General features: G+C 49.9%; 1 protein-coding gene and 1 pseudogene across 1 annotated transcript; both read left to right on the top strand.

Annotated features, from left to right (window-relative positions):
* Positions 1-18,656, top strand: part of LOC147596795 (atos homolog protein B-like) — a 35,865-nt pseudogene extending 17,209 nt beyond the window's left edge.
* On the top strand, positions 1,377-2,624 carry LOC147596796 (endogenous retrovirus group V member 2 Env polyprotein-like). Its single transcript, XM_086769445.1, has one exon. The coding sequence runs from the start codon at positions 1,377-1,379 to the stop codon at positions 2,223-2,225; it is 849 nt and encodes a 282-aa protein (XP_086625571.1). The 3' UTR covers positions 2,226-2,624.
* Positions 18,657-19,687: the final 1,031 nt, after the last annotated feature.

The raw sequence follows: 19,687 nt of genomic DNA, 5'->3' as shown, positions 1-19,687 counted from the left end.
AAGGCATTGGGGAACAGAGGCTCTGTATAAACATTTAATAAGAGAAATTGTGGCTAGAAATTTATATACCACGGTGAGACAGGTGACTCAACAGTGTGACCTTTGCCTCCAGACTAATCCTAAAAATACTCCCAAACCAGAAGTGGGCCAGATTGGAAAAGGCAATGGGCTTGGACAACAATGGCAGGTTGATTTTACAGAACTTCCAAGAAAAGGGGGGTATCGATATTTGCTGGTATTAACCGATACCTTTTCAGGTTGGCCAGAAGCTTTCCCAACCAGAACAGCTAAGGCTCGGGAGGTAACTAAAGTATTGGTACAAGAGATAATACCACGTTTTGGGGTTCCAGCAACCCTATCCTCTGATAGAGGACCACATTTTGTCTCAAAAGTAGTACAACAAATTTGCCACCATTTGGGTATAGATTGGCAACTTCCTACCCCATACCGCCCTCAGTCGAGTGGCCAAGTGGAGAAAATGAACCACTTAATCAAACAGCAAATTGTGAAATTGGGACAAGAAGCAAACTTGACGTGGCCTCAGTCTCTCCCGTTAGCCCTTTTGCGTATAAGAACGAGACCAAGGGCGAAGAAAGGACTGAGTCCCTTTCAAATTTTGTATGGACGACCCTATGGGATACAGAGGGGGATGTCTATGCAAGCTGGGGATGAAATTATGACTTCCTACATGGTGGCATTGAGCAAACAGCTCAATAGAATTGGAAAGCATGTAATTGGGACCCAGAGAAGAGGTCTAGATGAACCTGTGCATGATATACAACCTGGAGATTATGTATATGTAAAGTCTCTTGCAGAAAAAACCTTGGAACCACAGTGGGAAGGACCATATCAGGTACTCCTCACCTCCTTCACAGCAATCAAGATCAGAGAGCAGAATGCCTGGATACACCACACTAGGGTAAAAAAGGCACCACAAAAACTCTGGACTTCTGAAGTTCAGGGACCCCTAAAGCTTAAACTGAGAAGGTAGAATGTGGATTAAGGTTTGTGTAGTCCTGGTAAATCTACAAATGATGAACATAGCTGCTTGGCAAGGGAATTTATATGTTCAGCTGACTCAAAACATCACTAAAATCTTAAACAAGACCGATTGTTGGGTTTGTACCCAAATGCCAAGGCATTCTGGTCATGGAGTGCCTTTAATAGGTATCCCATTGTCTTTGAATGTCTCCTGGACAAATAGGATCTTTTGGGAAAGTACCACTCTTAGTAAAGATACTCAAGCCACGTGGGGCTGGGAGTTGGAAATAAACACGATAGCAATCAATACCTCAAGAGACCGCTGCCTGGTAAGCTCGGGAAACGGTACGTTTGTTGGGGAGTATCTAAATTTTAACAAAACTATCTCATTGAACATGACGAATATTGACCCAGTATTTCAATCGTTTAATTATACTGGTCTTCCGGTTCCACTGGGAACAGGATGGTACTGGTTGTGTGGCACAGCAGCCTGTAAGACTCTGCCTCTAGGATGGCGAGGAGCCTGTACTTTAGGCGGTCTGGTCCCCAACATCACTATTATTGACAAAACAACACAGAGTCCCGTAAGGAGAAAACAGAGAATCAATTTAATTAGGAGCTGGAGGACAAACAATCCCCTAATAGAAAGGCCAACGGGTTTTCATAGCTTTGTGCGGTGGCTGATCCCATCTCTAGGGGTAAGCAAATTGGAAAAGGCCATAGTAAATATTTCAGCTGTAATAGAAATAATAGAGAACAGAACAATAGATGCTATTCTTGCACTCCAAGAAGAAGTGACAGGGTTATCAAAGATAATATCACAGAATCGTATGGCCTTAGATTTATTATTGGCCTCACAAGGAGGAGTATGCACAGTAATCAACGTTGACTGCTGTATGTATGTAGACCAGACTGGGCGGATTACCGATGACCTCCGGGAGATCAGGAGGCAAGCAAAGATCCTACATGAGATAACACAAGATGACACCTCTTGGAGTTTTTCCGAACTCTGGGAGAAGTTAACCTCCTGGCTGCCAAATTTAACATGGTTAAAACAATTGTTTGTTACAATAATAGCAATCATCCTTTTATCCATAATCCTTTGTATAGCAATTCGATGCGGCTTGTGGTGTTTTAAGAATACAGGAGATTCCTACAGTGAATGGAAAAGAAACCAATTACGACAAAGGCTTGAGTCTAACAAATATTTTGAGAAAATGCTAGATAGAGAAACACTATACTAGAATTAAATACAGTAAAAGAATTTACTAATTTTCTAGAAAAGGGGGGACTGAGAGAAGGAGTTAAAGAAATTTTGGTAGATATGGCATTGATTAATTATTGCTGTGCATCCTAAGGAATCAAGTTGATAAATAGTGCTTAATGTTTTGCTAACTACTTGCTTAATAATTTGCTAACCATTGTGCAAACTATTTGAAGCAGAAAGTCTTGCAATTCTTCAGGAAAGACAGTTCCTGGTAAGGACTAGGGGGGTCGCTTCAAGAACCAGCTAAAACTGACCCTGCAGCTTGAATGAAAGCCAAGGGATAACTGAGTTTGCGCAAGAACAGAAGGTTACTAGTGGTGACAAAGAGGAGTCACCTGCCTTCATCCCCACGACCCCCGACGACCACCACCAGGAGGCACTGCGGAAGCCCAGACAGGAGGAGTTTATGAAAATGACCCCTTGGGACTAATTTTAATACGAAGCGGGGATAGGTCATGCATATGTATAGGCGTATTGTGAAACTTTATGTATATGTAACACTTGGTTGTATAAATTTAAAGTGAGTTGCCACGTAAGGCGCGCACGGTTTTGGTGGGACTACCCCCCCTCGTGCTGCCCAGCGCTGAATAAACATACCTACTTTACAATCTTACAGATTGTGGAGTCCGTTTTCCGCACGTCAGTTGCCCTGGCCCACCAGGGGATCAGCTCACAGATTATGGGGATAACAGGGAGTGGGTGAGTAGCCACAACCTACTTTACCTTGATTTGCACAATATTGTACAAACTCCCCAGCTGGACTCTGGTGGGAAGAGAGACAAGCCAGGGAGCAGCCTAGCTCACAGCAGCAGGGCTAGCGGAGAAGAGGAATGGCCAGTGGTGGCCAATGGGTGCTGACGCGGAAGTCATGGACACTGCTGGCGACCAATATGATCAAGCAAATGCCAATTTATTGTTGATACATCCCGGTTAATATAGCCCTTCTAATTCCGTATCATGCGCAAGCTCTCTACTAATTGGCTAACTATAGAATAGAATAGAATAGTTAGAGTTGGAAGGGACCTTCAACGGTCATCTAGTCCAACCCCCCTGCAAGAAGCAGGGACATCCCTGACTAGATCATGTTGCTCAGAGCCCCATCCAGCCTGGCCTTGAACGATTCCAGGGATGGGGCATCCACCACCTCTCTGGGCAACCTGTTCCAGTGCTCTACAACTCTCATTGTAAAAAATTTTTTTCTCATATCTAATCTAAACCTACCTCCTTCTAATTTAAACCCATTACCCCTTGTTCTATCACAACAGGCCCTACTAAACAGCCTCTCCCCTTCTTTCCTGTAGGCCCCCTTGAGGTATTGGAAGACCGCTATCAGGTCTCCCCGGAGCCTCCTCTTCTCCAGGCTGAACAGCCCCAACTCTCTCAGCCTGTCCTCATAGGAGAGGTGCTCCAGCCCTCTGATCATCTTTGTGGCCCTCCTCTGGACCCTTTCCAACTGGTCCATGTCCTTCTTGTGTTGGGGGCTCCAGAACTGGACACAGTACTCCAGGTGGGGTCTCACCAGGGCAGAGTAGAGGGGCAGAATCACCTCCCTCGACCTGCTGGCCACACTCCTCTTGATGCAGCCCAGGATGCGGTTGGCCTTCTGGGCCGCAAGGGCGCATTGCCCACTCATGTTGAACCTCTCGTATACCAACACTCCCAGGTCTTTCTCCTCAGGGCTGGTCTTGATCCATTCTCTGCCCAGCCTGTATTTGTGCCTGGGATTGCCACGACCCAGATGCAGGACCTTGCACTTGGCCTGGTTGAACTTCATGAGGTTGGCACGGGCCCACCTCTCCAGCCTGTCAAGGTCCCTCTGGATGGCATCCCTCCCTTCCAGCGTGTCGACGGCACCACACAGCTTGGTGTCATTGGTGAACTTGCTGAGGGTGCACTCTATCCCACTGTCCATGTCGCCGACAAAGATGTTGAACAGGGCCGGGCCCAACACGGACCCCTGAGGAACAGCACTCGTCACCGGTCTCCACTTGGACATTGAGCCGTTGACCACCACTCTCTGAGTGCGGCCATCCAGCCAACTCCTTATCCACCGAGTGGTCCATCCATCGAACCCATGCCTCTCTAGTTTAGAGAGAAGGATGTCGTGCGGGACAGTGTCAAATGCCTTGCACAAGTCCAGGTAGATGATATCCGTTGCCCGTCCCTTGTCCACCGATGCTGTTACCCCGTCATAAAAGGCCAACAAATTGGTCAAGCACGATCTGCCCTTGGTGAAGCCATGTTGGCTGTCACCAACCACCTCCTTGCTCTCCATGTGCCTTAGCATGGTTTCCAGGAGAATCTGCTCCGTGACCTTGCCAGGCACAGAGGTGAGGCTGACCGGCCTGTAGTTGCCCGGGTCTTCCTTGTTCCCCTTTTTAAAAATTGGGGTTATGTTCCCCCTCTTCCAGTCATCGGGGACCTCACCAGACCGCCACGACTTCTCAAATATGATGGCCAGTGGCTTGGCAACTTCATCCGCCAGTTCCCTCAGGACACACGGATGGATCTCATCAGGCCCCATGGACTTGTGCACCTTCAAGTTCCTTAAATGATCTCGAACCTGCTCTTCGAGCACTGTGGGCGGTTCTTCATCCTCGCAGTCCCTGCCTGTGCCTTCCACAGCTTGGGTGGGGAGACAAGAGTTCTTATCAGTGAAGACTGAGGCAAAAAAGTCATTGAGTACCTCAGCCTTCTCCACATCCCGGGTAACCACGACACCCGTTACCTTCCGGAGGGGGCCTACATTCTCCTTGGATTTTCTTTTGTCCCCTACATACCTGTAAAAGCTTTTCTTGTTACTTTTTATATCCCTGGCCAGATTCGATTCCATCAGGGCTTTAGCCTTCCTCACCCTATCCCTGGCCGCTCGCACAGTCACTCGGTAGTCCTCCCAGGCTACCTGTCCCAGCTTCCACCCTCTATAGGCTTTCCTCTTCACTTTCAGTTGGTCCAGGAGCTCCTTGCTCATCCACGCTGGCCACCTGGCCTTTTTGCCCGACTTTTTCTTCATCGGGATGCACCTCTGCTGAGCTTGGAGGAGGTGCTCCTTAAATATGGACCAACTTTCCTGGGCCCCTCTTCCCTCCAGGGCCGCCTCCCATGGCACTTGGCCCATCAGGTCCCTGAAGAGGCCGAAGTCCGCCTTCCTGAAATCTAGGGCAGAGAGTTACTGTGCAGTTTCCTTGCCGCCCCGTGGATCTTGAACTCCACCGCGTCATGGTCACTGCAGCCAAGGCTGTCCATCAGTTTCACGTCCCCCACCAGCCCCTCCCTGTTGGTGAGCACAAGGTCCAGCATGGCACCCCTCCTTGTCGGCTCCTCTATCGCCTGCAGGAGGAAGTTATCATCCACGCATTCCAGGAACCTCCTGGACTGCCTGTGCCCTGCCGTGTTGTCTCTCCAACAGATGTCAGGGTGGTTGAAGTCCCCCATGAGGACCAGGGCTCGTGACCGCTGTGAGGCTGCTCCTATCTGGCTATAGAGCGCCTCGTCCGCTCTGTCTTCTTGGCCAGGCGGCCTGTAACAGACCCCCACCGTAACATCCCCCGTCCGTCCCTGTCCTCTGATCTTAACCCATAATATCATGCACGCACTCCTAGCTAAAATATGATTCGTTAAGTCTCTTTGTTCACGCGCACAGTTCTCTCCACCTGCACCCTGCTTCATGTTCAGCCCCCAGTCACGTATGCCAGCTGTTTTCCTTCTTCTCAAGGTTGTTTCATTACTTTCTCACAGGAAGCTTCATTACTTTTTCACAGGCGGCCTCATTATTTTCTCACAGGCAGCTTCATTACTTTCTCACAAGCGGCTTCAGCAATGTCCTTGAGGCCTGCTGCTCGCAAACATAACAATTCCATTCGGTCTGGATTGTTCACTAAGTGCCCCTGATACTCCAGGTATCTAACAAATGGGTGCAAGGAGCCCCCAGCTCCACAGACAGTGCTCAGCCCCGAGCCCAGCAACCTGAGCTCCCCAGAGAAGATGCCCTGTGGGAGCAGCTGGCTTGGCAGCAGCAGCTGCCCAGCCAAAAGGAAGCTGCTGCCCGCTGGCGAGATTGTGGTCGACTCCTGCTCTGAGGACAAGAGCCTGTCCCCACCAATGAGGAAGAAGAGGGCCCTGCCATGCCATCTGGTGCCTACAGCCTGCCGCAACACTGATGCCAAGGGAGCACCTTTCTGGAATCACCTGCTTCCTATGGCCAAGGTGAGTGTCGCTCGTGGGGGTAGACAGGGAATGGCCTGGGGACAGCCAGAGCTCAGGGCTGTCCTCGTGAGCAAAACGTGGTCCTCGTGGGCATGTGGTCCATCGTGGCACAGCGCACTGTTCTGTCCCAGTGCCACAGCACTTGTATGAGCAGGGCAGTGGCTGACAGCCAGCCCTGGGGCACACTTTCTGTAGGTTGTCACCAGCTCTTGACACCTCGTAGTCACTGAATCCTCTGCTTGCAACCAGCTCTCTGGCCTGGAGAGCCTCATTTGAACGGGACATGACCTCTCCATGACAGCAAGAGTTGGACACACGGCATGGTGCCACAGTCAGTGTCTAACAGCTTCACGTTAAGCCAGATTTACTGGCAGGCTTGGAAAGAGCAGCTGTCCTATGCTTGCCTAGGGGAGAAGAAAGCAGAGAGGTGGGATGGCTTGGGTCCCTGGCCGTGATATCCATTAGGGCACTCTGCCCACTGAGCAAGGGTTTTGGTGGCAGGGAGCAGGACTGGACATGCTCTGGCCAGGGAGTGGGAGCCCCAGTGCTGCGTGCACTGGCTTTTCTGCAATTCTGGGGTGCCTGTGGCATGTCCTCAGGGTGCCATAAGCTCTCAGAAATGGAGCAGACTCCAGAGGTTTGCAACTACCCTGGCAGCTCAGGAGCTGCCTGCAATTCCTCCCTGCTTACCAGCCCCTCCTCACCAGCTCCCTGCCTTCACTGTGTCCTGCCGGCTGAGGCTGCAGCAGGCTCACACCAGAGCTGGTACGCTCCTCTCCTTCCCTGGGGCATCCATGGTGCAGGGACCCACAGGAACCAACAGCTGCTTGGAGCCAGGATGCACTGTCCATGGGGTACAGCTCCATCCCTGCCCATGTGCTCTTTTTGGTGACTATCCCCCCAGCCTGGCTGCCACTAGCACTGCCCTTGCAGAGTGAAGCCCTCCAGCAGCTTCCCTTGGTTTTCCAACCTGGTCATGCTAGCCAGCTCCTTTTATGTGGCTTCCAGAAGGGAAGGTGTCCCCCCCTATTCTTTAAAAGGAAGCTGCAGTGTGCCCCTGGCTTTAACCCCCTGCCCTACAGCTGTAGGAGCCTGTCTGTGGGCAGGGGTGGGCAGCACACTCCTCTGCCCAGCAGCATTACCAAGGACTTTGCATGAATTGCCTGGGGACAGGGCTTTTCTTCCTTGGGAGGTGCAAGGGGGTGCTGGTGCATGGCTATGTCTGAGGGTGTCTTGCTCACTGGGGCTGGCCCTGAGACCTGCTTTGCAGGGTGGGAGCTGCACACTGCACCCTCAGGCTGGGTACCAACACCCCCTTTCCCAGCAGAGCCACTTTGGGAGGGTAAAGACCTGCCCTTGCAGACAGGTCTCAGTTTGGACAGCCCTATGTCCCCACCTCAGCCCTTGCACTGCCCTGCCGACTGCCCCCCGTGGAGGCCACTGATGGCCTGTCTGATCTGCTGGGACCCTCATGGGGCTGTGGGGCAGGGCAAGGGGTGATGGTACCTCCTGGGGGGTGCACAGTCCCTGGTTGCTGCCCTAACACAGTTCTCTATTTTGTGCCCCCTCCAGAGCTCTGTGGATTGCACTGGGGTTGAGAGGAGGCTGAAGAGCAGGCTGCGCCTCAAATCGTGAGTGTCTCAGCAGCCTTGAGGGCCAGCTGTGGGGGCCCGGGGTGCCCGGCCACCCCAGCACACTACAGCCCCATGAGAGGGTTGAGTTGGGACGAATCCTCTTCCCTTCCCTCCCCTAGGCATGTCTCCTCCACAAGACCCCAGGCTGTGAGGTGGAGGGAGGCTTCTTCTGCCCCTGGGGAGTAGGAAAGTGGGTTCAGCCTCCACCAAAGAAAGGGATGGGGGGACCTGGAGAAGGATCCGCACCCCCAGGGACACAGGCAGCCCAGTGCTGCGTGCTCTCCGATCTGACACTGATCGCTCCTCTCTCAAAGGCGACATCTCTGGAACAGTCTCCAGAGGGGTACCAGGTCTTCCACAGTGCCCTGGGCCACCACCACCACCATCAGCCATGCTCTGCTGGGCAACTTTGAGGTAACGGCACCCACCTGCCAGGGAGGGACGCGAGTCCTGTGGGCTCTGGGCTGGGCTGGCGATGGGCATTGGAGGCTGAGCCCAACAGGAATCCCAGCATGGGGCTGATTGTCCCCAAGGGCCTGGCATGTAGTGGCCATTCACACAGCCACCATCTGCCAGCGGAATGGTTCAGCCAGCAGATCTTTGGGTGACACGCTAGGATCCCAGACTCTGCTGAGATGGCCGCCATGGAGCTGAGCAGCTGAGCCAAGGCGCTCTCACTGCTTCTCTGTGTTAGATGGCTGGTTTCAGCCCACGAGTTCAGGATGAGTCTGTCTTGGAGCAAGCAGCCAGAGCCATTCACGAGCAGCCTCTGGAGAGCCGGAAGACACACGAGGGAAAGCAGACGTGGTTGCAGTGGAGATGGGGGTGATCTCACCTACAGCTTAGAGGTGAGGGGCAGGACTGGTGTTTGAAGGTCCCTAATGCTTCCCTCCTCTCTCAGGAGTCCATCCTGAAAGGGCGCTTTGTGCCATTGGGGAGGATCGAGGGGTTCACAGCAGAGATCGGTGCCAGTGGGTCCTACTGCCCCCAGCACGCCACCCTGCCCGTTGATGTCACCTACTTCGACATCTCCAAACATAGTGCACCCTCACCTTTCTTGGTACGCAGACAAGGGAGGGCTGAGCCCATGGGGGAGGTGAGTGGGGGCTGTACCTGGGCACTGCGCATCCTCGGGGGCTGCCCCTCTCCAGAGAGTGCAGCTCAAGCAGCCACCTACCTGAGGAGACCGCTGTGCTGGGAACAATATTTAACCCACAAAGCAAAGAGGGAAAGAAGCAGGAGCCCTTGCAGGTGTATAAACAGGTAGGCTGCTGCCCAGCCATCTCATGGCTGCTGCTTTGCTGTCACCTCTCTGTTGCTGCTTGTTCATCCTTCCGTCTGGAGAGGGACTGAGCTGGGCATCGTCTTGTCACCTTGTGCCAGGCATTCCTGGTGAGAAGGGCTTGTGGCCCCATGCTGAGTCCCAGATGGGCTCTCCATGGGCTTTTGTTGACGCGGAAGTAACGGACACTGCTGACGACCAATATGATCAAGCAAATGCCAATTTATTGTTGATACATCCCGGTTAATATAGCCCTTCTAATTCCGTATCATGCGCAAGCTCTCTACTAATTGGTTAACTATATCATGCATGCGCTCCTAGCTAAAATATGATTCGTTAAGTCTCTATGTTCACGCGCACGGCTCTCTCCACCTGCACCCTGCTTCATGTTCAGCCCCCAGTCACGTATGCCAGCTGTTTTCCTTCTTCTCAAGGTTGTTTCGTTTACTTTCTCACAGGGAGCTTCATTACTTTCTCACAGGCGGCCTCATTATTTTCTCACAGGTGGCTTCAGTATTTTTCTTACAGGCAGCTTCAGTACTTTCTCACAAGCGGCCTTATCGATGTCCTTGAGGCCTGCTACTCAAAAACAAAACAATTCCATTCGGTCTGGATTGTTCACTAAGTGCCCCTGGCTCTCCAGGTATCCAACAAATCCCTCTTTTTGTTTTTGAACAATCCAGACCCCAGTCATCATACGTTCCATAACTTTCACAAAGCATTTTAAAATACACCCCAATATCATTAGTGTCAACAGCAAAGCCACTAATATTACCAGCCCATGTACTATCAAATCTTTTAGCCAACCTGTGACCCCCAATGATTTCAGCCAGTCCGAAAGTCCATTTTCCACTTGTATTGCATGCATGTTCCGGCGTAACTCTGCCAACTGATAGTGTATTGATTTAGAGTGATCAGAAATGTTCATGCAACACATACCTTCAAAATCTTCACATCCATGTCCATGCGCTAATAACAAAAAATCAACAGCTGCCCGATTCTGCAAAATAGCATGACACATACTATCCATGTCTTCTAACAATCCCGATAACATGCTAGAGGTTAAATTCATTTGCTTTTGTGCCCAACAAGCTAATTTATTTAAGCTAGCTAAAGCTTTTGCAGATGCCGCCCAAGGAACAAATATAGATAATGCTATAGGCTCAGCTGTACCCAACAGGGTTAAATTGCCATCACAGTTGGGAGCTAATACTTCTAGTGATCTCCTTGCTCGAGTACGATTTCGCAATACTTTCATAGATGGAGCAAACATTATCAATTTTCCAAAATAACATGGTCCTCCTATAGCCCCTTTTGGCACTCCTGACCAGGCCCGATCCCCACAAATTAAGAAGTATCCCGGGGGTATGGCCTTGGCCGTGTCATTCACCCAAAGAGGCATCTTTGAACCTTTGATTTCTGATCCCACTGCTCCATTACAATAATCTCCTGAGCTGCTTTGATAAGTATTCACAGGTTTTCCTTGGGCGTCAGTCATTTTACTAGTTACATCAGTCCATTGGTTCCTGTTCCATGCTGTATTCACCCCCTTTTCTGTAAAAAGGGGACCTCCCAGCATAAAACGAGACCCTGAACCATTTAAGGATCCCATTAGATCTAACTCTTGTGGATCCCAAGGCAAACTACGATTTAAATGCCTAATCACCAATGCTGCAGCTATTCCAATTTGATTGCTATTCCCAGAACAACACACCGGTTTCTGTCCAGGGCGGAGGCTGGCGCACTCCATCTTTGCGTGGCATGTTTGATTCACCACAGTCTCATTCAAAACAGTGTGATTATTGACCCATCCTTTCCAGTCATCCGGATTCCAATAGGGAGTACCAATCAGACACGTACGAAAAGGATCAGCAGGAGTAGCCATTGACACACAAAACGATGAGTGGTTTGTAATGTTGGCAAATGTCAGCCACATGTTTGGTCTGGGGTCAATATGATGTAAGTCTACAGTCTCACCAACACACCCAGTTACCAGCATCAGGAGGATGATGATGATGCATCCTGCTGTCCCAGGTCTTCCTTCCAAGGTTTCACCCATCGACTTGGAACCCATCGTGGTCCTTCGTCTGTTAAAACGCAAACATAACCTCGACCAGTCATTTTCACTTCTGCCGGACCTCTCCATTCCCCAGTTCTTAAATCCCGGTATTGCACCTTCACCGAATCACTTTTCTGCAGTCCAGATTGCAATGACATATGATGAATTACAATTGGAGGAGATTCATGGTCTCCTGTTAATCTCAGATAATTTAGCACATAAAGTGCTTTTGCAAGCCTTTCAGAGGGTGCCGGCTCTCCCCCTTTTTGTTTTTGCAAAAGCGATTTTAAGGTGGCATGTGCACGCTCTACAATGGCTTGGCCTGTAGGGGAGTGAGGAATACCTGTTACTCTGCGAATACCCCATAGTTGGCAAAAGCGTACAAACATTTGCGAAACATATGCAGGGCCATTGTCAGTTTTGATTTCTTGAGGAGCTCCTAGTGCGGCAATGGCAGCATGCATATGCTTCAGAACATGTTTGGCTGTTTCCCCTGTTTGAGCAGTGGCCCATATCGCATGCGAGTAAGTGTCAATACTGACATGCACATACTTCTGACGTCCGAATTCTGCAATATGAGTAACATCCATTTGCCATAATTGCAAGGCGCCTAAACCTCGAGGGTTGACCCCAAGGCCTAGACCAACTCCCGATTTTTGGCAAGCAGGGCAGGACTGCACTATTCCTCGAGCATCTGAGAATTTTAAATCAAATTGTTTCACTAGCACTTTAGCAGATTGATGTAAGAAATTATGAGATAAACAAGCCTGCTCAAACAGGTTAACTGTTTGATTTTTCCATGCAGCAGTGACTAGCTTGTCTACTATGTTGTTTCCTATAGACAAGCCTTGGTTAAACTGATGACTGCGAATGTGTGTTATAAAATAAGGTTCTCTGCGTTGATTTAGCAAAAACAACAGCTGCATCAATAACATACACAAAGTATTATTTTTTACTGTTTTTATCATGGCACGTTCTAAACGCTGTGTCGTGCTCACCACATATAATGAATCTGAAACAACATTTAGAGGCTCATCATGCCACTGTTGAAAGGCCCACACCACTGCTCTCAGTTCGAGCGTCTGCAGGGAGTCCGTGATGTAACCTGTAAGAATTTGATGATTCCATTGGTTATTACTGTACCAAGCGATGGCAGCTCGTTTAGATTTCCTCCCAGCATCTGTAAATACCGTGAGTCCTTCTACTGGTACTTCCGACCTGCGAGGGGCTTCCTCAAAGTCTTGGTTTTGCAATAGTGACAAAAGTTTGGCTGATGGATAATGATTAGTTACAGCACCTGGGTAGTCAGCTAAAGCGACTTGAAGCATCTCTGAAGTTGCTAACAGCCAGTCCAAATAATTTTGAGCTATTGGTACAAATAGCCTTGTAGGTTCTTGAGCTGACAGTTCCAAAATCCTTCTTCTGCCTTTTATAATCATGTTAGCTAACAGCTCGACCCTTGTACAAACTGTGTTTTTGGGTTGGTAAGATAGAAATACCCATTCCAAAATTCTAATGTGCTGTTCTTCTGCTTGCACTATGAGCCCTATTAAATGTTGTCGCTTTGGTGACGAATTAACAATCAAAAACTGTAAAGGTAAAGCATTAGTTTTTCTTTGTGTGGTAGCTGTTAGAATTTTTTCTACAATCTGGTCTAACACCTGTTTCTGTTCTACTGATAAAGTTCGCCGTTCATTTGGTTTGGTCGTAGTTCCCAACAGGGGCATTAAAGGAGCTAAATCATCATTAGTGATTCCAGTGATGGATCTTACCCACTGTATGTCTCCCATCAATTTCTGAACATCTGAGAGGTTCTTAATGTCTGTATGAATTTGTATTTTTTGCAGTCGCACCGTGCTTCCAGTAATTACCCAGCCTAAATATTGCCATGGGCCTTGACGCTGTACTTTTTCAGGGGGTATTTTTAGTCCTTTTGGCTCTAAAGTTTTTATTAGCTCTTGTAATATTTTTTCTGCATTCATTTTTTCGCCTGCTATTAAGATGTCATCCATATAATGATAGATTAACAAAGACTGATGCTCTTGCCGAAATGGCTGCAGAGCCCATGCGACAAAATTCTGACACATTGTGGGGGAATTTTTCATGCCTTGGGGTAGCACCACCCATTGATACCTTTTAGCAGGTTCCTGCTTGTTAACTGCTGGTACCGTGAAAGCAAATTTTTCTGCGTCATCTGGATGTAAAGGAATGGTGAAAAAACAATCTTTGAAATCAATAATAAGTAAATCCCAATTTTCAGGGATCATTACAGGGGAAGGTAATCCCGACTGTAAAGTTCCCATATCCTGCATGACAGCGTTTACTGCACGTAAATCATGCAGCAGTCGCCATCTACCCGATTTCTTTGGAATAGTAAAAATGGGGGTGTTCCAAGGGCTTATAGAGGGCACAATATGACCTGCTTCCAATTGCTCATGTACTAGGCTCTGTAATATTTGCAGCCTATCCTGCTTTAGCAGCCACTGGTCTACCCACACTGGGGTTGCCGTCGTCCAGGTGAGTTTTAAAATAGGCTGCTTGACCATGGCCGCCCCTAAAAAGGCTGGGTTACAAGCTGGGCTCTCATTTGGGACAGCACGTCTCGACCTAAAACAGCTATAGGCATGTGCATTACATACAGCCTTGTGGTAACTACTGTACCATCTTGAAAATTAAATGACACTATTGATTTACTGATCATCGTGCGCTGTGCGCCTCCCACCCCTACCACGGTGGTAACTGCCGGTACCAATGGCCAATTACAGGGCCACTTTGTTGCAGGAATAATGGTAACATCTGCACCCGTGTCAATTAGCATCGACAGCGCCAAGGATTGTCCATTTGGATGTTTAATTGTGACCTTTTCTTCTGGCTTTCCCCTGGCGATATCGATTGCCAATAAGACATTTGGCGCGCCGGTGGACCCAAAGCCTCCCCGGCCGTGGACAACCGAGTGTGCCCTAGGAACACATGCGCGAAATGGTACCAATTGTGCTATCTTTGATTGTGCTGGTATGGTAAGGGGTGGTGTTAGTGTATACACCATAATCTTTATAGTCCCGCAATAATCTGCATCAATAATTCCAGGCACTATAAATATGCCTTTTCGAGACACTGATGAACGGCCTATAAGTAACGCACTTAACCCATGCCCTAACGGTCCTTGCAGATCAGAATCAATTAGTTGAACCTCTGAAGTTGTTAATGTCACATCTACTGCTGTTGTCAAGTCCACTCCGGCACTGCCGACTGTGGCGGCCGCGCAGCGGTCCAAGCACCCTGTACTTGTGTCGTTGCGCGTGGGTGGAACGCGCTCCGTGCCCTGTTTCCCGATCGCAAACAGTCCTTAGTGAAATAACCCAATTTGCCACAACTAAAACACCTTTTGTTCTTTCTCTTTGCCTGCTTTTTTGGTACCAAGGGTTTAACTGCTGCACCTACGACAGCAGCCATGACTGTAGCCTTTTCTTCTTCTAACATTCGCTCGGCAGCTTCCAGTAGTTGCCCTGTACTAGATCCTTTTGGCAGCACACTAAGGGCTCTCTTAGTTTTTTCATTAGCATTATTAAAGGCAAGCATATCTAAGAACTTTACTTACATGTCATCATCCAGATCAGGGTGACCCATTATTGCAGCGTGCAACCGATCAATAAATTTCCCATATGGTTCTGTGGGACCTTGCCTTACTGACGTAAAGGCAGGTCCGGACTTTTCATCATACACCCTAGCAAGCGCTCTATAAGCCAAATCTTGGCCCAGTTCTAATACTTCGGTAGCAAATCGCGCTTGCCAATCAGATCGTGTGTAGGGTCCCGCTCCCATCAGCATTTGAGTTTGCACCCCGAATAATGGATCACCCTGTTGTCGAGGAGTTGCAGCTGCCTTATCACAAGCAGTCTGCCAGTACTGAAAGAACTGCAGCTGCTGTGACAGTAGCAAAAGCATCTGGACAATCATTCTAATATCATAAGGAGTTAACAACTGTGACAAAAAAATATGCTGCAACATAGATTGAGTATATGATGATTTTAGCCCATACTGAGTAACTGCACTTTTAGCTTCCTTCAATATTTTCCAGTCTAATGCCTGCCACACACCTCTCCCGGTATTATCAGTCACAACTGGAAATGCCATGGGCAAAGGCTCTCCTTCTATCAAAGCATCTCGAATCACCTCTTTCCATCACACTATCGGATTCAAATCCCCAGCCCCTCCCGCCGGCGTCCCTTGTAAAGGTGCAAAAAGACTGATCTCACCCGATGGTCCGTTCGGAACGAATAGGTTGGACGCTGGCAGGTCTCGATGTGGCACAGGCGAAGGAGTTGACAAGTTTCCCAGCGACGCTTCTAGGTGAACCTCCCTGTTCAGGCGCCACCTGCTGAAGCAGAAGTCACGGACACTGCTGACGACCAATATGATCAAGCAAATGCCAATTTATTGTTGATACATCCCGGTTAATATAGCCCTTCTAAATCCGTATCATGCGCAAGCTCTCTACTAATTGGTTAACTATATCATGCACGCGCTCCTAGCTAAAATATGATTCGTTAAGTCTCTTTGTTCACGCGCATGGCTCTCTCCACCTGCACCCTCTATCACGTTCAGCCCCCAGTCACGTATGCCAGCTGTTTTCCTTCTTCTCAAGGTTGCTTCATTTACTTTCTCACAGGAAGCTTCATTACTTTCTCACAGGCGGCCTCATTATTTTCTCACAGGTGGCTTCAGTATTTTTCTTACAGGCAGCTTCAGTACTTTCTCACAAGCGGCTTCAGTGATGTCCTTGAGGCCTGCTACTCAAAAACAAAACAATTCCATTCGGTCTGGATTGTTCACTAAGTGCCCCTGGCTCTCCAGGTATCCAACAGGCTTTCTCCCTCTCTCGTGTTTTTTTTTTTGCCCCAGGGAGTGATTAACTTGGAGGCCTTGGGAAAGAAGGGTTACAGTGTCCCTAAAGTTGGAACCATCCAAGTGGTGAGTCGTCCCCTGGCCTCTGGCAGTGCCATGGGGAGGGGGCCAGGTGGGCTCCGATTGCTCCCCAAGGTGGATACACTCCATTACGTTGTTTGGTAGGGGCAGCAGCCAGAAAGCTCTGTGCAGAGGGGGTACGTGGCTGCCAAGAAAGCACAGCGGAGGGGTGCACAGGGTCCCCGGAGTGCTGGAGGGAGACAAGGTGATGGGAGATCAGCGCATCCAGAGAAGGACAATGAAGCTGGTGAAGGGTCTAGAGCACAAGTCTTATGGGGAGCGGCTGAGGGAACTGGGATTGTTTAGTCTAGAGAAGAGGAGGCTGAGAGGAGACCTCATTGCTCTCTACAACTACCTGAAAGGAGGCTATAGAGAGGTGGGTGTTGGTCTCTTCTCCCAAGTATCTAGTGATAGGACGAGAGGAAATGGCCTCAAGTTGTGGCAGGGGAGGTTTAGGTTGGATATTAGGAAACATTTATTTACTGAAAGAGTGGTCAGGCACTGGAACAGGCTGCCCAAGGAAGTGGTGGAGTCACCATCCCTGGAGGTGTTCAAAGAACGTGTAGACGTGGCACTCCAGGACATGGTTTAGTAGGCATGGTGCTGTTAGGTTCATGGTTGGACTTGATGATCTTAGAGGTCTTTTCCAACCTTAAAGATTCTATGATTCTGTGATTTTATGATTCTATGAGATGCAGGGAAGGAATAGGTTGGTGGGGTCTTGGCAGGAGAGCATGTATGTGCAATGGGGATGGGATGGGATGGGAGCACGGGAGTGGAGGTACGTGTAAAGGACTGACCTGTGGGCCTCAGGCTAAGCCTTCTGGGGCTGGTAGGGCTTTCTGGGCCCTTGAGCCCACTGGCACTGCTCCCAGATGCCCCAGCCCTGCCCTATGGATCCATTCCTGTGCCCTTCCCAGTCTCATCCTCTACCCCTAGAGGATTTAACCCCAACAAGACTGTGGTGAAGATGTTCTTGGTGACGTATGACTTCCAGGACATGCCGGCCAACCACATGCCCTTTCTACGCCACCGCATCTTCCTAGTGCCTGTGGGAGAGGAGGAAAGGGCCACTGTGGCCCCCAGCAACCCACCTGGTAGCAGCCCACCCCGCGGAGTCCTCTGCTACCTGATACACCTAAGGTAGGGCACGCTGGGAGGGATGGGCACCTGCCCCAGGGTCACCCCTAGGCTCCTCTCCCATGTGTCCCTGCCTCCCTCAAACCTGCAGGCCCTCCTGCCAAAGTGGGAGGATGACAGCCTGACCCCCTGTCCCTGGGGAGGAACAGAGACTGTCTGCTTTTTCAGGGAGGTTGGAGCTGCTGCCCTGCCTCAGGGCAGCAGTCTCTGTCCCTCTGAAGGCAACCAGAGCATGGCCACCTTGACCAGGGACCAAAGTGTTACCGAAATCCGGAATAAAACTCCTTAACAGCAATGAGAAGTTAAGAAGCAGGCACTTCTTTATTGCAGCGCTGGGCGCACGGGGGATCGCTCCACCTAGCGTGCGCACCTGTTTGATCAACAGCACATGTTAAATACACATTAATTATACATATTCACTAAATTTCTGAGAAATATTATACATAAATATCAACTTCCCAAGAAATTATTATAATATTCCCCACCCACTTGCGCATGCTCAGTCTTTTGAGTTGAGGGTCTTTTGGTGGTCTTGGTGATCATCAGAACACCCCCTCCTCGAATTCGCTGGTCAAACTCCTCCTTGAAACCTCCATATATGGTCTTGAGAACAGGTCGCATTGCTCCTTGATTTTCCTGGCTCCAAAGTGATGGCTCAGGGCCTATTTTCACAGGTGGTGTTTGGGACTTACCATTGTTTTAACGACATGCTAGGCTAACTTCTAACAAATGGGTATTATAATACCTCTAAGGTCCCACTCCCTCTAAGAACAAATGAATGTCATATAAAATTTAACCTATGTGGCTACAGTTCTATAGTTAGCAAGAATCACCTAATATTGATATTTAATTTTCAACGTTTATGTCATGTAACAAAAGTAGGCAAGGGGGTCGTGCCCCCTGCCAAGGTTGCCTTGCCCTTGCCTGGGAGCCTAAGGTCCCTCCGCCTTGCTTTTGTCTCCACTCAGGTTTCACAGCTCCAAGTCGGGGAAGATCTACCTTCATGACAACATCCGGCTGCTTTTCTCCCGCAAGTAAATCGAGGTTGACTCGGGAATCCCCTATGAATTGAAATCCTTTACAGAGATGCCAAGGAACCCCTGCTACTCACCCCGAGCCTGACCTTCTCCATCCCCCAGGGCCACCAGGGAGCCTCCAGCCCAGCACCTCGGGGAGAGATGAGTAAAGGGCCAGCGAGCAAGCACTACCTTGAAGTATCGCCCTCCCTGTGTGCCCCTGTCCTCCTAAGCAGCACAGAAGCCGTGCCTGTGCCCTGTGGCAGGGCTGAGATCAACGAGGGGACTTCACTAGGAGGAACAGGGGCTGGGGAGCAGCCCCAGCGCTCCAGGGACGTGCCCAAGCCTTCTGTCAGTGCTGCTCCCAGCTCAGAGATGTGGCTGGAGCTGGGGAGGGGGGAGTGAAGACTTGGGCTGGGGGCTCTGGGCAAGGCTGCCCACACCGGTCCCAGGGTTGGGAGCAGAACATGTGGAAGAATTTGTATTTATTATCACTGGGAGCACAGAGGAGGCTTGTGCGGAGGATTGGAGGTGCTGTGCTGTTCTTCTCCCCATTCTCTCAGTGCTGGATGAGGCCACTGGCAGCAGGGAGGCTGCCCTCAGCAGCACAGGGCTGCCCAGGTTGCAGCGGGGCTGTGGGGGCTGTGAGGGTGTCGTAGTTCAGCCCTGATCAGGACCAGACTACGCAGTCTCTCTCTCACTCCCCCCACCCTCCGAGAGAACAGGGAGAGAAAATATAAGGAAAAACGGCTCGAGGTTTGAGATAAGGACGGGGAGAAATCCTTAAAGTTACCGTCACGGGTAAAACAGACTCGACTTGGGGAAAACTATTCATTTATTACTACAAACAGCAGGATAATGAGACAGAGAACAAGATAACCTCCCTCCACCCCTCCCTCTTCCCGAGCTTAACATTATCTCTACTACCTTCCCCCCGCCCCTGAGCGGCACAGGGGGGAAGAGGGAATGGGGGTTGCAGTCAGTTCATCACACGTTGTTTCACGCCGCTGCTTCATGGTCAGGGGAAGAACTCCTCACATTCCTCCCCTGCTCCATCGTGCGGTCCTTCGTGAAACTGCTCCGGCGTGGGTCATCTCTTCCACGGGTGCAGTCCCTCTAGAACAGCTGTCCCAGCGG

This window comes from Chlamydotis macqueenii, chromosome W (assembly GCF_036417535.1).
Source record: "Chlamydotis macqueenii isolate bChlMac1 chromosome W, bChlMac1.mat, whole genome shotgun sequence".
NCBI lineage: Eukaryota > Metazoa > Chordata > Aves > Otidiformes > Otididae > Chlamydotis > Chlamydotis macqueenii.
This window is presented reverse-complemented; position numbering and strand designations above follow the sequence as displayed.

What these genes read in the sequence shown, in the direction of transcription:
- LOC147596796 (XM_086769445.1), top strand. Translation starts at nt 1,377, where the DNA reads ATGACGAATATTGACCCAGTATTTCAATCGTTTAATTATACTGGTCTT.